Source organism: Misgurnus anguillicaudatus, chromosome 18 (assembly GCF_027580225.2).
Source record: "Misgurnus anguillicaudatus chromosome 18, ASM2758022v2, whole genome shotgun sequence".
NCBI lineage: Eukaryota > Metazoa > Chordata > Actinopteri > Cypriniformes > Cobitidae > Misgurnus > Misgurnus anguillicaudatus.
In genome coordinates, this window is record NC_073354.2 from 19474097 (window position 1) to 19491232 (window position 17136).

The window sequence follows — 17136 nt, forward strand, 5'->3', positions numbered from 1 at the left end:
CCCACGAAACCGGTTCGGTTAACTTCATCGTTAGTGGGTAAAGCTTATAAGTCTGCAGGGCAGGCTGGGGCTTCACTGCATACCTTAGCTGTCTTACAGGCGTACCAAGCAGAACTGCTTAAAGATTTAGATGCCGAGGCGGGGGGTACGTCTGATATATTTAAAGAGCTTCGTCGAGTCACTGATGTGTCACTCAGGGCGATTAAAGAAACTGCGAAAGCCGTGGGTAGATCGATGGGAGCTCTCGTAGCCACGGAACGCCATTTATGGCTTAATCTTTCTGAGCTTAAATCCTCAGATAGGGCATTCCTTTTAGACGCGCCCGTTGCGCCCTTCGGTCTTTTTGGCGATGCCGTTAATACTGTCGTCGAGAGATTTGCAGAGGCTCGTAAGCAGTCGGCGGCGTTCGAACGCTATCTCCCCCGCCGTGCTCTTGATTCTAGGGCTGCTGGGCGGGAGCAGCCATCGTATAGAGCATCGCAGAAGCGTAGTGTTGCCACTCGTGGTCCCCCTCAAAAGAACTGGGGTTCGGGCGGTCGTACTCAGACATCTTCTAAACAGAAACCAGACCTGAGGGCTGTTATTATGGCGAGGAAGGCGTCGGCTAAAAAGAAGTCCTGAGGGACGTAGTGTCATGTTTCCGAGGGCAGCCCCCAATCGGGGAGAGCCGGCAGTCACCTCACAACACGGTGCCCGTCTCTCCTCGATGCCCTCGGGATGTCAGTGTGTTAACCCCGCCGCAGTGTGTGTTTCGGGGCACAGCGGCTTCATATTCTTGTGTGCCTCGTGCGCGGGGCACGCAACACCTCTCTCCGAGGAGGGAGGCATTAATATCACCCAGGTTGAACCCTGCCAGTTTGGTTCAGGGCACCGGGAAAAGTTTAAGCAGTACACAAAAAGCCAGTCTCGAGAGGCTGGTACCCCTTATAGAAAATTTGGCAGCGTGGAAACTCCTGCCAAACGTGTCTCAGTGGGTTCTGCAAATAATAGAAAAGGGCTACAAAATTCAGTTTTGCAACCAGCCACCCCAATTCAACGGCGTGTTATCTACCATAGTGGGTGCTGGGCAGACTCTAACAATGGAACAAGAAGTAGAAACTCTCTTGTGCAAGGAAGCCATAGAATGTGTTCCTCCTCACAACAGGGAGTCAGGGTTTTACAGCCGCTATTTCATAGTTCCAAAGAAAGAGGGGGGGTTGCGTCCGATTTTAGATCTACGTCATCTGAACCGGTCTGTTGCAAAACTAAAGTTCAAGATGTTAACTATAAAGCAGATCGTCACACAAATCAGATCCGAGGACTGGTTTGTGACGATAGATCTAAAAGACGCGTATTTTCACATATCTATCCTCCCGCAACACAGGAGATTCCTGAGGTTCGCCTTCGGGGGCGTGGCTTACCAATATCGGGTTCTCCCTTTCGGTCTATCTCTGTCACCCCGTACATTTACAAAGTGCATGGATGCAGCGCTGGCTCCATTACGACTCCGGGGCATCCGTGTCTTAAACTACATAGACGATTGGCTAATTTTAGCCCAATCAGAGAGTATGGCAGCGCAGCATCGAGATGCTGTGCTGACCCACATGAGAGAACTGGGGTTAAGGCTAAATGCAAAGAAAAGCATGCTCTCTCCAGTACAGAGGACAGCTTTTCTTGGCGTTATATGGGATTCAACGACAATGCAGGCACATTTGTCCCCTGCTCGTGTGGAATCCATTCTTTTGGCTGTAGGCAGAGTGAAGTTAGGCCAGTCACACACTGTAAAACAATTTCAGAGGTTGGTGGGGCTCATGGCAGCAGCGTCCAATGTGATACCCCTTGGGCTGCTTCACATGAGACCGCTACAGTGGTGGCTCAAAACCAAAGGGTTTTCCCCGAGGGGCAACCCGTTCCGTCTGATCAAGGTCACGCGCAGATGTCTTCGTGCCTTAGATCTTTGGAAGAGACCATGGTTTCTCTCCCAAGGTCTGATGTTGGGGGCTCAGTACCGTCGAGTTACACTGACAACGGATGCTTCCCTCACAGGCTGGGGAGCAACTATGGGGAGCCATCTGGCTCATGGATTATGGGGGGCCAGACAGCTCAGCTGGCATATAAATTGCCTAGAGATGATGGCAGTGTTTTATGCCCTGAGATGTTTCATCCCTCACCTGCGGGGCCATCACGTGTTAGTCCGGACAGACAACACGTCGGTAGTCGCGTACATCAACCACCAGGGGGGTTTGCGTTCACGCCCTTTGTACAAATTGGCGCGGCATATCCTTCTGTGGACACAGGGGAAGTTGCTGTCCCTCAGAGCAGTATACATTCCCGGGTGTCTGAATCGGGGAGCAGACGTCCTGTCGAGACAGGGGCTGAGGCCCGGGGAGTGGAGGCTCCACCCTCAGGTGGTGGAGTCCATCTGGACGAGATTTTACCAGGCGGAAGTGGATCTGTTTGCGTCCAGAGAGACGACACACTGTCCGCTATGGTTTTCTCTCACACATCCAGCACCGCTGGGACTGGATGCCATGGTTCAGCCATGGCCGAGGCTACGGCTGTACGCTTTTCCCCCGATCGCTCTGCTCCCGGGAGTTCTGGAGAGGGTTCGTCGCAACAACGTCCGCTTGTTGTTGGTAGCCCCATTCTGGCCGAACCGAATATGGTTCTCGGACCTGGTGTCCCTCCTCGACGGCTCACCTTGGGAAATACCCGTCAGGAGGGATCTTCTCTCTCTGGCGGGTGGCTTGATTCTTCACCCCCGCCCAGAGTTATGGAAACTGTGGGTCTGGCCTCTGAGGGGGCCAGACTCATAGAATCTGGTCTCTCAGCTGAGGCTGCTGAGACCATTCTTCACTCCAGAGCTCCCTCCACGAGGAAGCTTTATGCCTTTAAATGGAGAGTTTTTACTTCCTGGTGCAGCAAACACCTGCATGACCCTGTGAACTGCCCAATTGGTACAGTCTTGGAGTTTCTGCAGGAAAAGTTCACCGCAGGGTTATCTCCTTCTACACTGAAGGTGTATGTGGCGGCCATCTCGGCTTACCATGTTCCTTTGGTTGGGCAATCCCTTGGGAGAGACCCGCTGGTGGTTCGCTTCCTTCGTGGCACTCGGAGGCTGAGGCCTGTAGTACGACCCAGGGTCCCAGCTTGGGACCTGGCCGTTGTGCTGGAAGGTCTGTCCATGGCTCCGTTTGAGCCCATTTAGACCGTTCCAGTCAAGTTTGTGGCACTTAAGCCAGTACTTCTGTTGGCAGTCACTTCTCTGAGGAGAGTGGGTGACCTTCAGGCCCTGTCTGTTTCCACTACTTGCCTTGAATTCGAACCGGGGATGGTTAAGGCTTTATTGTACCCAAGGCCCGGCTATGTGCCTAAGGTACCGACTAATGTGCCACGACCTGTCGTACTTCAGGCCCTCTGTCCTCCCCCATTTAGGGATAGGAATCAGGAAAAGCTTAACTTGGTGTGTCCAGTGCGAGCACTGGACGCCTATGTTCACAGATCTTCTTTGTGGAGGAGGTCTGAGCAACTGTTTGTGTGCTTTGGCTCGCCCAAGAAAGGCCTGCCGGCGACCAAGCAGACACTCAGTAAGTGGATAGTTGAGACTATCTCTCTGGCTTATGAGACCACTGGACGGCCTTCACCTATCGCCGTCAGGGCTCATTCTACCCGGGGTATGGCAGCCTCTAAGGCCTTGTGGCTAGGGGCTTCAATGCAGGATGTCTGTGATGCGGCAGGCTGGTCCTCTCCGCTCACATTCGTTCGGTTTTACGAGTTAGATGTTGGTGCTACGCCTGGAGCCCAGGTGCTCATGTCTTAAGCTGTGCGTGTTTTTACACACAGACAGGCATTTGGTAGTATGGTGTTTTGGTACATCGTTCCCATAGCGTAGCTTCGGCGACGCAGCTCGAGTTCCCTCGAAGGGGAACGTCTCGGGTTACGAATGTAACCATTGTTCCCCGAGAAGGGAACGAGACGCTGCGTCTCCCTGCCATACTCCCTGCATCCCTGTCTCGCCTTGCTTCGGCACAATTTAGCTGAAGTTGGCTTGCTGGGTGCTCTTTTTATAGCTTCCTGGTTCCCACGTCACCCGCCTATGACGTGTCACTTGACCATTGGACTGATTTGACATACGTGCTTCAGACGCAATCACGCAGAGGGCGTTCCCATAGCGTAGCTTCGGCGACGCAGCGTCTCGTTCCCTTCTCGGGGAACAATGGTTACATTCGTAACCCGAGACGTTTTCTATACCAATAAAGTGACAAGATGAAAACCACTATTTTCTGTTACAAACTTTCACATAGCATCATTAGGTAATAAAAACATAAAAAATTCAAATCCATAACTTGATTTTCAAAGATTTATTATAAAAACTAATTCTTTTTTTCACAAAATGCAATAAATCCATGACAGTTTTTTATTTCAAAATGCTATAAATCTATTAAATCAATGTATAAATGTGCATTCATCTTTACCATCTTATATTTATTTAGTTGACTAGTGGTATACAATGATTAAAAAATAAACATTAATGGCATTAATCAAAACACTTACTTTGTTATATTAAGAACACAATGTTTTAGCATGAGAAGCTTGATGCTGTCTGGAGAACAAGCAACGGAGTGCCTCTCGCGGAAATTATTAGCTGTTGATGGCTTACGTTTCTTTCCCGTCACAGAAAACCATCACAGGTTTGGCAATGCTACTAAAGTATTATTTTGTTTTGTTTGTTGATCACGAAGTACAAAGTAGATGAGGAAAATTAGGATTCTGTGTACTCAGCGCGCCGCCATGTTTGTTTACATTGCGTGACTGGTGGGCTGTAATATCAGAAATGGATTTATTGCGTTCTGTAAAAAAGGAGGAGTGGCGTTTGTCGCATTTTGGTAAAAAAGGGAGAAAAGATGACAGAATATCACGGCGGGTATTGGATTTTGCGTAAAATTAATTATTTACTTTTAACTACTGACCTGATATAATACTGATTTTGGCAGTAACTCATTTTTTTCAAAAATGGTGTTTATCGCGTTTTGGAACCAAACTCTTCATTTTATACCCCTGCCTTTGTTCAGTTCTTGGTCGATTCTCATTAATGTTATGTGTATTTTCCATGCCCTTCATTGTTATGTGTGAATATTACCTCTCCCTTTTTTTCAAATAATTAAAGTTTATTCTCATTTTGATTCACTACTCGTCCATCCCCAGTTACGTACCGTAACACAATTGTTTCGTATCATGGTATATTTCAAAGTACCACATTATTCTTATGTATTCAAATCATTCTGATTATGACTTTAATACAGGGGTGGCGAACGTCGGTCCTGGAGAGCCGCAGTCCTGCAGAGTTACTAGAAACATTCAGACAGGTGAGGTTTAATCAGGGTTGGAGCTAAAAACTGCAGGGCTGCAGCTCTCCAGGACCGACGTTCGCCACCCCTGCTTAAATACCAAGTGATCATTCTGAGCTCTAAAACATTAAACAAAACCAAAATCTATACATGACAGCAAAAAAAGAGAAAGGGTGAAAGTAGATAAGGGGCTGTCAAACTCCTTAAGGACAATATGAAGAGTTTGGTTCCAAAACGCAATAAATCCATTTTGACTAATTTGGGTAAAAATGTGTTTTCTATACCAAGAAATTGACAAAAGGAAAACAAATATTTTCTGTTACAAACTTTCACATAGCATATTTAGGTTAAAATAACATTAAAAATTCAAATCCATAACTTGATTTTCAAAGATTTATTATAAAAACTTTTTTCCACAAAATGCAATAAATCCATTTTTTTAAATGCTATAAATCAACATATAAATGTGCATTAAACTTTGCCATGTTATATTCATTTAGTTGACTAGTGATATACACTGATTAAAAAAAACACATCAATGGCATTAATCAAAAAACTAACTTTGTCATATTAAGAACACTGTCACTGCTGCTGTCATTGGGACGTCTCAAACTTTTTTGACATTGATCAGCTGTAAAATGTTTTGGTCCTGCTCGATTTAAAAATAAAATAATGTAAAGTTTTTCATAAGATCACCTGGGGTCAATGTGTTAGCATGACAAAAGCTTCATGCTGTCGTGTGGAACAAGCAACGGCCGGCATTTTTCCTTTGCGTTTCCTCAGATAAATTATTCGATTAAGATGGCTTACGTTTCTTCCCCGCCACAGGAAACCACCACAGGTTTATCAATGCCATCAAAAGTATTTTTGTTTGTTTGTTGATCATGAAGTACAAAGTAGAAAACTAGGATTCCGTGTGTATTCAAAGCGTGCCATTATTGTTTACAATGTGTGGAATGGTGGCATTTGTCACGGTTTGGAAAAAAGGGAGAAAACATGACAGAATAACACAGCGGATATAGCATTTTGCCTAAAATTAAGAATTTATTGATACAATACTGATTTTGGTGGTAACTATTTTTATTTTTATTTTTTAATAGCGTTTGTCGCATTTGGAACCAAACCCTTCATATAATCATTATAAAAAACAGTTAAGAACTTGTGTCCTATATTCCAAGTCCTTCGAAGTCGTACTGTAGGATAGCTTTGTGTGAGTCAAAGTTTGAAATGTAACAGCATGTTACTAATGGCAGAATTTTAGTTTTGGGTGCACTACCCCTTTAAATGCAAACTCACCTTAAGGTACAAGCACAATAAGACTTGTGTTCTTACCATTCATGACTGCAGGTGGGATGTAAAGGACCCTCTGCTCGATGGGCTAGCTAATACTCATCTGCAGAAACAAAGAGAGAGAGAAAGAAAGAGATGTGCAAGGTGAACAAGTGAAAAGGATTAAATGAAAAGATCAGAACAAAAAGAGTAATGTGACTAGTACAAAAAGCCAACAACAGAGGCAAAAATGGAGATGCACTCATTATCTCTCTTTCTTTTTTTTAATCATTCGTTCATATTTTGTTCATCTTTTCTATCCAGAGCACACATGTAAATGCAACAAACCCACATCCCTTGCACACCATTACATGCACACAAACAGGATATTGACTGTGCTACAGCATCTTCACCTAATGCTTTTTTTTTGCATTCATCTCCATCTTTGCCCTAAAGCTCTTTCTGGGAAGCTAGCCCTGAGTTTCATCCGCCAGAGCTCCACAGACGCATTGAACAAACAGAGGGCAAATAAAAATGGCCAATTAGAGCTAAAGAGGCCATTTTAAACAATTGCCTGAGAATACTAGAACAGTTAAAGTAAACATTATAGAAAAAGGGCCTATTACTGTACGCCCTGGGTTCACACAGATTTAGATTAGGATTGTCAGTGCAGTTAAAAATGTGAAATACTCAGTTAATAAGAGTGTGACAACCACATGTTATTACTAAAGTGACTCATTTAAATTTTCATGAATCAAAAATAGAGTTGTGCTGATAGCGATAGCCTTCATAATTATAGTTGGCTTGTTTGCTCGTGAATGTTGTAAATAATTTTTATGCTATTATTTTTACATTTCCGCATTAACCTGCACTTGCACACTGCATGCTTTTAATTGCGTGAGAGAACTTGTGGACTTTTCTTGCATGAGAGAGTTTGTAATGCGCTCACGCTCTGACTTTTCCTGGTACCAAAACTATCATGACTGTAAACAACTACTTCTTCAGACAATAGTATCTGGTTGCAGCCTCATTTGAGTCAATCTTCTGACTGAACACCAGTGGGCGGAGCCAACAATATAATGTTGTGTGTTTCTCTGGCGGGGGGAGTGGCCGTTATATAAAATTAAATTTATTCACATCACTAATCGAGCCATTTCTGATTTAAAATGATTTCGTTATTGAAAAGAGGGCATTTTAAGCTGCAAAACTTGCAGGATGTATTAAATGTCCAGGGTGGGTTTTTAGCGGCAACTAGTGGTGAGATTGCAAATTGCAACCAACCTTAATTTTGGAAAATGCAAAGAGAAGCTACTGTAGCTGCCACAGGACAAACATGTCATTGTATGAGACAACGTTAGGGATGAAACACGCTCTGTAGAAAAGTTTGTCGGTTTAAGGCTATAGACGGTTTTATCGGACACACGTGATACACGTCTGGATCCGAACTTTACTTCAGGTTTTGTTTTTTTAATGGTCTGACTAGTTGCTAAACTGATCTCTTGAACAAATGCCTCGTCGAAAATAACAAATGTTTTGATTTCCTAGGTAATCTATGTGTTGTTTTTTTGCTTGTTATATAAATAAACTACGTTTAAAGTACTTTGTTGTTATTTATTATTAGCGGAGTTTACCGGAAGTTACGTGTGGCCGTGACAGCCGCTTGTTTATGTTGTTACTGCTGAAACCGTCTATAGCAGGGGTGTCCAATACGTCGATGGCGATCGACCAGTCGATCGCAAGGGCAATGCCAGTAGATCGCACATAAGTTAACTGCTTCTCCACACGCGAAATTGGTATGGTCTTAAAATACTTGCGTGTTTCACAATTACTCTGAGTTGCTGCGCCTTTCTTCTCAATTGTCTTTTTATAAATCTTAGGCCGCTGTAGCTCAGTCTTCTAACTTCCGAAATTCACCAGGACGCATTCTTGCCTTCACCCAGGAGCTGATCCACGCGCACGGTGTGTTTGTGCGTGAGCGAGCAAACGAGAGAGAGAGAGAGAGGGCGAGGCAGCGTAGCGCTAATTTATATGCTTCTAATACTGTTATCATTTTCTAGTTTGTTTCACTAAACCGCATCTCCGCTATTTTTAAGGAATACGCGACTCAATGATTTTTTTTAACTCCTCAAAAAGAATAGAGTAATGGTAACAGTCCTAAATTTAATGTAGAGGTATAGTCCTAACAAGCATTTAAAGTGTTATAAAAATAATTAACTGTGTTTTTAGCAGGTAGATCTTAAAAGTAGATCGCCACACAAAAAAGTCTGGACACCCCTGGTCTATAGAAACATAGTGGCCACTTCCATGTAAGGAGACCCGCAGTGTATGTAGATAAAAATGACTCATTCTAAGGTAATATAAACAATATAGTTCATTATGTAAAGTCTTTATACACCACTGATTTATACACCATTTCTGTCAAGAGATCCTTCTAAACGTTCAATATTGCCCTTTAATGATATTAAGACTTGTTATTTGTCAAAAAATCATGGCAAATCTGATTCCAAATGTCATGAGCCCTTTAGCATCATTGTTATCTGTATGTGAAAAAAGCATACTGTAGGATAAACTTTTCAGTTTTAAGTACATCATTGTGGTGTTAACATACTTAAAGTGGAATTGAACCCTAGACATTCTAGCCTGTTATCACCTGTAATTTATATCTATTTGGCATTTTTTAAGTTATTTTTTGCCTTTATTGGATAGATAGTAATTAAGGAGACGACAGGAAAGTATAGGGTGAAGAGAGGGGTATGGGATTGGCAAAGGACATCGAGCCGAGATTCGAACTCAGGTCGCCAGAAGTGCGTCTGCACCATCTGTTGGAGCACTGTCCACTACACCATCGGCTCCAACTCTATTTTGCATTTAACTTGTGAAAAATAAAGACATTTGCACAATTTTGGTTATTAGATTGATAGTGTGTTGAAGCGGAATTTTCGTAACGGTCTTTGATGGCCTCATTTAACCAGAATGCACTGCGCGAAACTGAGTCATTAGCTCCACCCACTAACCACTGATTGATGCCTCCTTCAGGCTTGTTCGACTTCATGTTGCGCCACAAGAACCAACAGCCGGATGATGGCAAACTCCTCCGTATGATTTCGCATAATTGTTCTTGCGGTACTTTGACATCACCCTGCTGTCGATTTTTGCCTAATAACAAGCCTAATAGCTGCTTTTACTGCTCAAGCTGCTCTCAAATCAATTCAAGTCAACTTAAAGTTAGCCAGCAGACAAACCCAACCAAAGAGTAACTTCGCTTTTAACATCTCTAAAGGGGAAATCACCAAAACCCCCAATAAAAGATGACTACAACCTGTGCAGTATGTGGATGTAAGGACAACAAGTTCAGGCCACTGGGAGTTAGTTTTTATTGTTCACCTCAACGCGACCCTCAGTTGACACACCACTAACAGATTACTCAAAAATTAGAATATGCAGCCAGCACTTTCTTCAGGAGGACTTCAAGTACTGTTTTTAGCCGCGGACTCAGGTAATGTAAAATGTTTAAAATATCTAAAACATAATTTGGCTTAGTTGTTGCTTGTTTTGTGTAACTACGGTAAACATACTACGTAGAAAGTTATGTTATTATCATGACCACAAGCAAAGCAAGCTAACGTTAGCTCATCCTGTGCAGCTGTCAATCAAAGAATGATATAATCTACTGTCAATCATCTCGCCTCAAGACCCGCCCCCATTCAGAACGTTCAGAATATGTAGTCGTGCATTTTTATTTTAGTGATTTGATGACGCGTCAACTCACCGTTACTGGAGCAGTTAAAAGCTTAATCTTTTTTATATGGAGTTAGTACATTTGATGGCAGCACAATCAACTACACATATTTAACGAAATATAGTGTTGGAGCATAATGTTGTTTTAGGGTGGAGTTCCGCATTAAAGACACATTATAAAGTCTCTATTTACTGATGTTATCTGTTACTAGAGTTATAGAGACTACCTATGAATGAAAGAATAGGGAGTTAATGGATTGACTTCAGTTACTTGCTTACACAAACAGAGTTTGATACAATCTGCTGCTGCACATATGGGACAAAATGAGTTTTACCTGTTAGTAAATAGTTGTAAACCCCAAACATTGATTGTGTGAATGGATCGAATAAGGCTCAGACCTATATCAGATGTACATGGAGTGTCCTATTCAGCCTATATATATTGTAGACCAGTTGGGTAAACAAAGATCCTTCTTATTAGTTAAACTGTCACCAACAGCGTGAGAAATGTTCACTTGTACAAACACAACCTAGTAAGTTGGAAGGTACAACAGTTCAGCCTATGACTTTATTATGATTTCTGTTTACTTTAGGTAAAATTAAGACTGACAAGAAAATTACTCTTTCATTTTCTTAACATTAACTTAACCTAAGATCAGGTTTACTCGAATCTCAAGGTTATTTCCACAAACTGTATAAATGTAAATAGATCATATAGATTCATTTGTGTGGATCAACTTGTGTATGGATTAACCAGTTCTCACTATTCCAGCACCAGTTCCAGATGCTGGAATGGTGTGAAGAATAAATAATAAAAAAGAAAGAAATAGATCAGATACAGATCCGGCAACATATACTATTGAAAAAATGATCCATCAGTTACAGTATTCTTCAGTTAAGAATGGCTGCAAACTTCATTGGTACTCGCAAAGGAGCATCCACAATGCACAAACAATTTAAGAGAGCACAATGTCAAGCAATTTCAGTTTGCTTAAAGGTGCCGTAGAATGTGAAACTGTATTTACCTTGGCGTAGATGAATAAAAAGAGTTCTGTACATGGTAATGACATATCGTAAGCCTTAAACACTATTGTTTCCTCCTTGTGTAAACCTTGTGCATGCAAAAGATTGCTGGAAAACAGTCAAATCTCAACATAACACCGACAGTGACGTTACAGTCGTGATGTAGGACTCCACATTTAATTACATTTAATTACACAATGAAATTAAGTGCCATGTTGTTAGAATGCTAAAAACAAAGTTGTGTGCTGAGTTAGCGCTATAATGTTAGCGTTTAGGCTGAACTTCTATTGACATTACAGTTATGTTTTGCAGGTTCCTACTGAAAAAACACACAAACTTACCACTCAGAAATGTCCATTAACAATCCTTAAACAACTGATTATTCCTCAAATTCTGTAGCTTTGTCTAATACAGGCTCAAACATAAGGTCTGTTTGCACACACAGACTGAAATGAGCCGCTCTGTAAACAGCGAATCAGAGCAGAGCTCAACATAATTATTCATGACCCTTTCAAATAAGACAATAATACAGCATTTCATTCTACTGCTGCACTTACACCAGCCGCGGTAGAGGCGTGAAGCGCGAGGGATTTCAATGTTAAGTCAATATGAAGGCGCATGAGGCGTTTGGCGGAAGACGCAATTCCGCCTCATTCGCGCGTCTAGTTCGGGTGAATGGCGCGAATTGAGCGTCTGGCACGGTACGCGCGAATGGTGCTTTTTGTGCATTTTGCGTTTGACCCAAATTGCCGTCTGATGCCCGAATTGAAAAATGTTTACTTTGGCGGATTTTCGTGCCGCGTTAACCAATCAGGAGCCTGCTTGCTGCTGTGGCGGCACCCCCGCTCGAAGTCACTCATTCAACCTGAAGGAACGCTTGATATTGTCATCCGGAGCTATACGACACAAGTTCTTATTTCTATAGAAACAGGAATAAAAAGGACCTCGCTTAGAAGAGTGTCAGTGAGGACATCGGGCAACCTGGTAAGTTATAATACACATTTCACTTTTTAGTCACGTGACGTTTATCGACCCACGCCGTTTATTTTCCCCCTATAGTAATGTGAGTAAATACAAACCGGTAACTCTCTCGATAAATGTACAATCAACATCAGTCATCTTGCAAACAGACAACCACATAGCACTTCCCCTCCCACAAGAAGCGGATTTTGCCTCTGACGTGCATCAAATGCTTGCTTTTTCCGTGTGTCTACTTCGCTCTAGACGTGCGAATGCATTCAAACTGTTCAAGCGGCAAACTAGGCACGATAGACGTGATTTTGACCTCTGAAACGCGGTTGGTGTAAATGCAGCATAAAGGCAAATCCTAGGGTTGTAAATGGACATGTAAAACCGTCTCTAGATCATTTTTGCACTTAATAAAGCCACATACCTTCTATGTAGATATCAAAAAAAGGATTTAACATATTATTTCAATGCATTTTTTGGCACCTTTAAAAGTTACTTAAGAGACTTTTTGTTGATATACCTGTATGTTAAAATATCACATCTTTGATCATATCTGAAATGGAAGTCAGAGAAATGTTGTTGGCAGCTTTTGAGTAGAGCAGCAGGTATGAAGGATGCTTTATATCGCTACAGCTTGGTTTAGCAATACAGGTGAAAGACAAACACTACATAGTAAAGCTACTGCTCATGTATGTTACAGTGTATTAGTATACATCAGATGTCAGCAAATTTTCATGCAGCTTATACTAATTAGTCATCTTTCATTCACTCAATAGTGCACAAACCTCTTTCCTCTAATTCAGATGAATCCTATTAGAAACACCTGTTGCATTTAAGGTAAAAAAAGCTAATTATAATTTAGCTTAGACAATTGTGCTTTGCATTAGAAATACACAGAATGCTGTATTTAGGAAAGCCTTATTGTTAAAGGAACAGTATGTAGGATTGTGGCCAAAACTGGTACTGCAATCAGAAAACTTGTGGCTAAAACTGGTACTGCACTCAAACAACTGGTGGCCAATACACAAAATGACAACATAAACATCAGTTGAGGGCTCCACTTTTTAAATGACAATATCCTGGCCAGACCACTGTTGTGAGTGATATAAGTATTTGAAATGAAAATGATTTCTTAAAGGCAGGGTAGGCAGGAATTATCTAAAAAACTTTTTTACAAGTTTGTCTAAACTGTCCTTATATACAAATGCATAACCAAAATGCAAGCACCCCGAAAAAGAGAGCACAAAACTCGAGTGTCTGTAGACCTCTCAAGACTGTGTTAAACACAGTTAATTATTTCCATTCGGGACGAAACAAATGATTAGCTTGCGCAAATTTCACTCTCTCTCGCGACCACCCGTTGCTATGGGATCTGCCCAGACATGCGCACACCCGATTGATTTGAACGTGCACAAGGCACTCTAGGAAGAGCAAAAGTATGGCAGAGAAACAGCATTCACAACTCACAGAGAGTGCATTCACATCTTACAGTACCTGCATATCCAGTCACAGAAGGCAAAAAAGGAATAAACGAAGCAATCAAACGAGAGTAAATATCGCGTGGCTTTTCCTCGAGTCGATGATGCGGTAACGGTATTGTCTGCGGAGTGTACTCCTCGTCAGAGTCAACAATGCTTTCATCACGGAAACTCTTCCATGCAAAACACTGGCTCAATAGTGAGTACTAAAAGCCATCCGTTTATAAAAGCCATCTGTTTATATTCCTAGTGATAAAGTTAGGTGTATTATTACTTGTGATTGTGACTTGATGTTATTACATGCACCGCGCTCCTTCCTCTCCGCTTGTCTGAGGTAATTCGCGCGTTCATGTGTTTTGGGGGCGTGGCTTTAGAAGAAACCCAGAAGGGAGGGGGTGGAGTGAATGGAAAAATGAGCTGTGTTTAAAACAGTGGTGAGAGGTCTACAGACACTCGATTTTTATACTCTTTTTCAGAGTACTTACATTTTACTTATGTATTGATATATAAAGACAGTTTAAACAAATTTGTAAAATAGTTTTTTTAGATAATTCCTGCCTATCCTGCCTTTAATGTTTAGTGACATATTAGGGCCATTTTATGATTAATTGATATACATTTCTTACATACTGTTCCTTTAAAGCTCAAATTTTACTATAACTGTGGGGTAATTCAAAAACATCTCTAGCATTTCTAATCCATTCAGCTTTTGTCTTATTAGATGTAATAAAATCTTTAAATTTCTTTAATTATACCACCGAAGGGTTTAATAGATGATGTTTTGTAACACTGTAAAATGACTATGAGGTTTGTTGGCTCTAAACCTTTGCACATGTACTATATGGATTGTTTAGCCAACAACTAAGTTAGGTCATTAAATAACTGTTGAAGTGTGATACAGGCCAAAATTGCAGAGTCTAGTCTCATTTCATCCCTGCAATGTAAACTTTGCATATAACCCTATAGCGGCTAGAAAGGTAATCCAAGTTTACTGAAGTACTTCTGTTGCATTGAGATCAAGGACAAGCCGAGTCATATTTACAGCTGTACACATAACCTTTACATCTCATAATTCTTTTCATCATTTTTGAGTTTGCTTAATCCACTGATCTTCATTTATATGAGCTTAGCAGGTCTGCACTTACAACATGGTACTAAATTATTGCAAAGGCCTGTGCAGTGGTGCTTTCAAGGCTCCCAGGAGAACTAGAGCTGTGGAAAAGCTTTCGGTCTTTATCCTTAAATTGCTTCATAGATGGGTGAAGATTTTCAAATGAATAAGCTTTTTAAACCAGCATGTAAGAATGCATGTAGTGTCAACCAATTGAACAAACAATATGCCAAAATGAACAGTACTGTGTTTGATATTTATTCCATTTCTCTAAAAATGAACTCTGGCTGTAACTCAATGACCACTGAAAATCAACCACATTTATCTCTTTTGACAGCAGAATAGCAGTAATCAGGCAGTGAATAAAAGACTGATCATTAGTTTCGCATTAAGAAGGGCTGAGGAATTTTTGTGATTAGGAATATCTCTACTGTAAGTGATTTAGCCGCACAATATTATTCATTTCTGCAAACTACAGAGGTTAACAGTATAACAGTGTAACGACCCAATAAAGAGAGCAGATATACTATAGTACCTTATTACCTCAGTTTTATGTCATGCAAAACATATCTTTAGGATTCATATATCTTTAGGGTTCAGATGTGGAAGGACATTATATCATATCTCTTGTTTAAAAGGCCAAGATACATCTGCAGATAAAGCAAAGTGCCTTTTTATGTCTCTCTCTCTCTCTCTCTCTCTCTCTCTCAAAAACACAAACTAGCTTTAGATTTATAAAATAACGTGTAAGTTGGTTGATTTAAATTAAGAGCAGCTGTAAGTGATGACAGAATGGACCAGGAGTTGTGAAATTAAATAAACAGAAAAAAAACTTGTATAAACTATTATACAAAATTATGTCGTGCATATCATTTTAAACAGCAATCTGAATTTTAAGAAGTCTACACTGTCAGAAAAAAATTGTCAAAAAAGATGCATATAAGTACATCAAAGGTACATATTGGTACCAAAAATAATGGTACCAATATGTACCTTTGATGTACTTATATGCATTATTCAGGTGCAAAGGTGTACCTATTGAAAGGGTACTGCTTCAGTGACAGCTAGGAATCATTTTTGGACCTTTTTCTGACAGTGTAATAATACAACTCTATTGCAAAAGTGCCTAAGAAAATTTGATACAATATTTTACATTGTTCTCTGATACCTACATGATAAAAGGTATGAGACTTTATTAAGTGCAAAAATTTACATGTCCATTTACAACCCTATAATTTATCCCTAGAATGAAATGGTCTATTACCTTCTCAGAGCGGCTCATTTCAGTAGCTCTGTGTGTGTGCAACCAGACCTTATGTTTGTGCATGTATCAGACGAAGATACAAATTTTGAGTAATTATCAATTATTCAGGATTGGAAATGGATGTTTCTGAGTGGCACGTTCAGTATGGACCTGCAAAACGTAACTGTAAGGTCAATAGTAGAACTTTACATTAAATGCTAGCAAAAACGTAAAGCATTAACTTGCATAGTCACGCATTATTTTGCTCAGTTTTGCGTGACATTGTCACGTATTTCCACCATTTTACGTGCCCCTGCCACGACTTTCTTTTCCATGACAGTTTCACGTATTGGTTACTCAACTGTTTTTCCTATTTTCTTACAATTGTCGCTTCGGTTTGGGGTTAGAACAACTTTCTGTTACATAAAATGACATCCTTACCCAAACCCAACTTTAACCCTACTGTCAGGCGACAATGGTTTAAAAAGCATACAAAAAAATAGTATAAACCAATACTTTAAGTGACATTGTAATGCAAACAGCAAATCTAACCCCAAACCGATGCGACAATAGGAAAAACAGTTGAGTAACCAATACGAGTAACCATAATGCGTGACCAGAGGTGGAAAGTAACGAATTACATTTACTCACGTTACTGTAATTGAGTAGTTTCTTTGTGTACTTTTACTTTTTTGAGTAGTTTTTAAAATCTGTACTTTTACTTTTACTTAAGTATGTTTTGTTTAAAGTATATTGTACTTCGCTACATTTTAAATCATATCGGTTACTGAGTAAAAAAAAATAAAAAAACAAGGTGATAAAGACGCGCAACGGATGATTGATGGGCGGGGGAACGCGCAAAATGAACCATGGAGACGGACGAGACCGGCGCGCGCTAATGCAGACCGCCTCAGTTCAAATCTTATGAAAGAAACCCCTGGTCATATTTAAGTGACCACTTTCCACTGACGCGAAGCG

The 17136-nt window shown here is 41.0% G+C and overlaps 1 protein-coding gene across 2 annotated transcripts in view; it reads right to left on the reverse strand.

The window, feature by feature from the left end:
* itsn2a (intersectin 2a) overlaps nt 1–17136 on the reverse strand; it is an 87829-nt gene that overhangs the window by 47883 nt on the left and 22810 nt on the right. For both annotated transcript variants that reach the window (XM_073856006.1, XM_073856007.1), the window contains exon 2: nt 6660–6720. In XM_073856006.1, the coding sequence (XP_073712107.1) occupies nt 6660–6666 (7 nt within the window). In that variant the 5' untranslated portion in view covers nt 6667–6720. The remainder of the gene's footprint in view (nt 1–6659; nt 6721–17136) is intronic.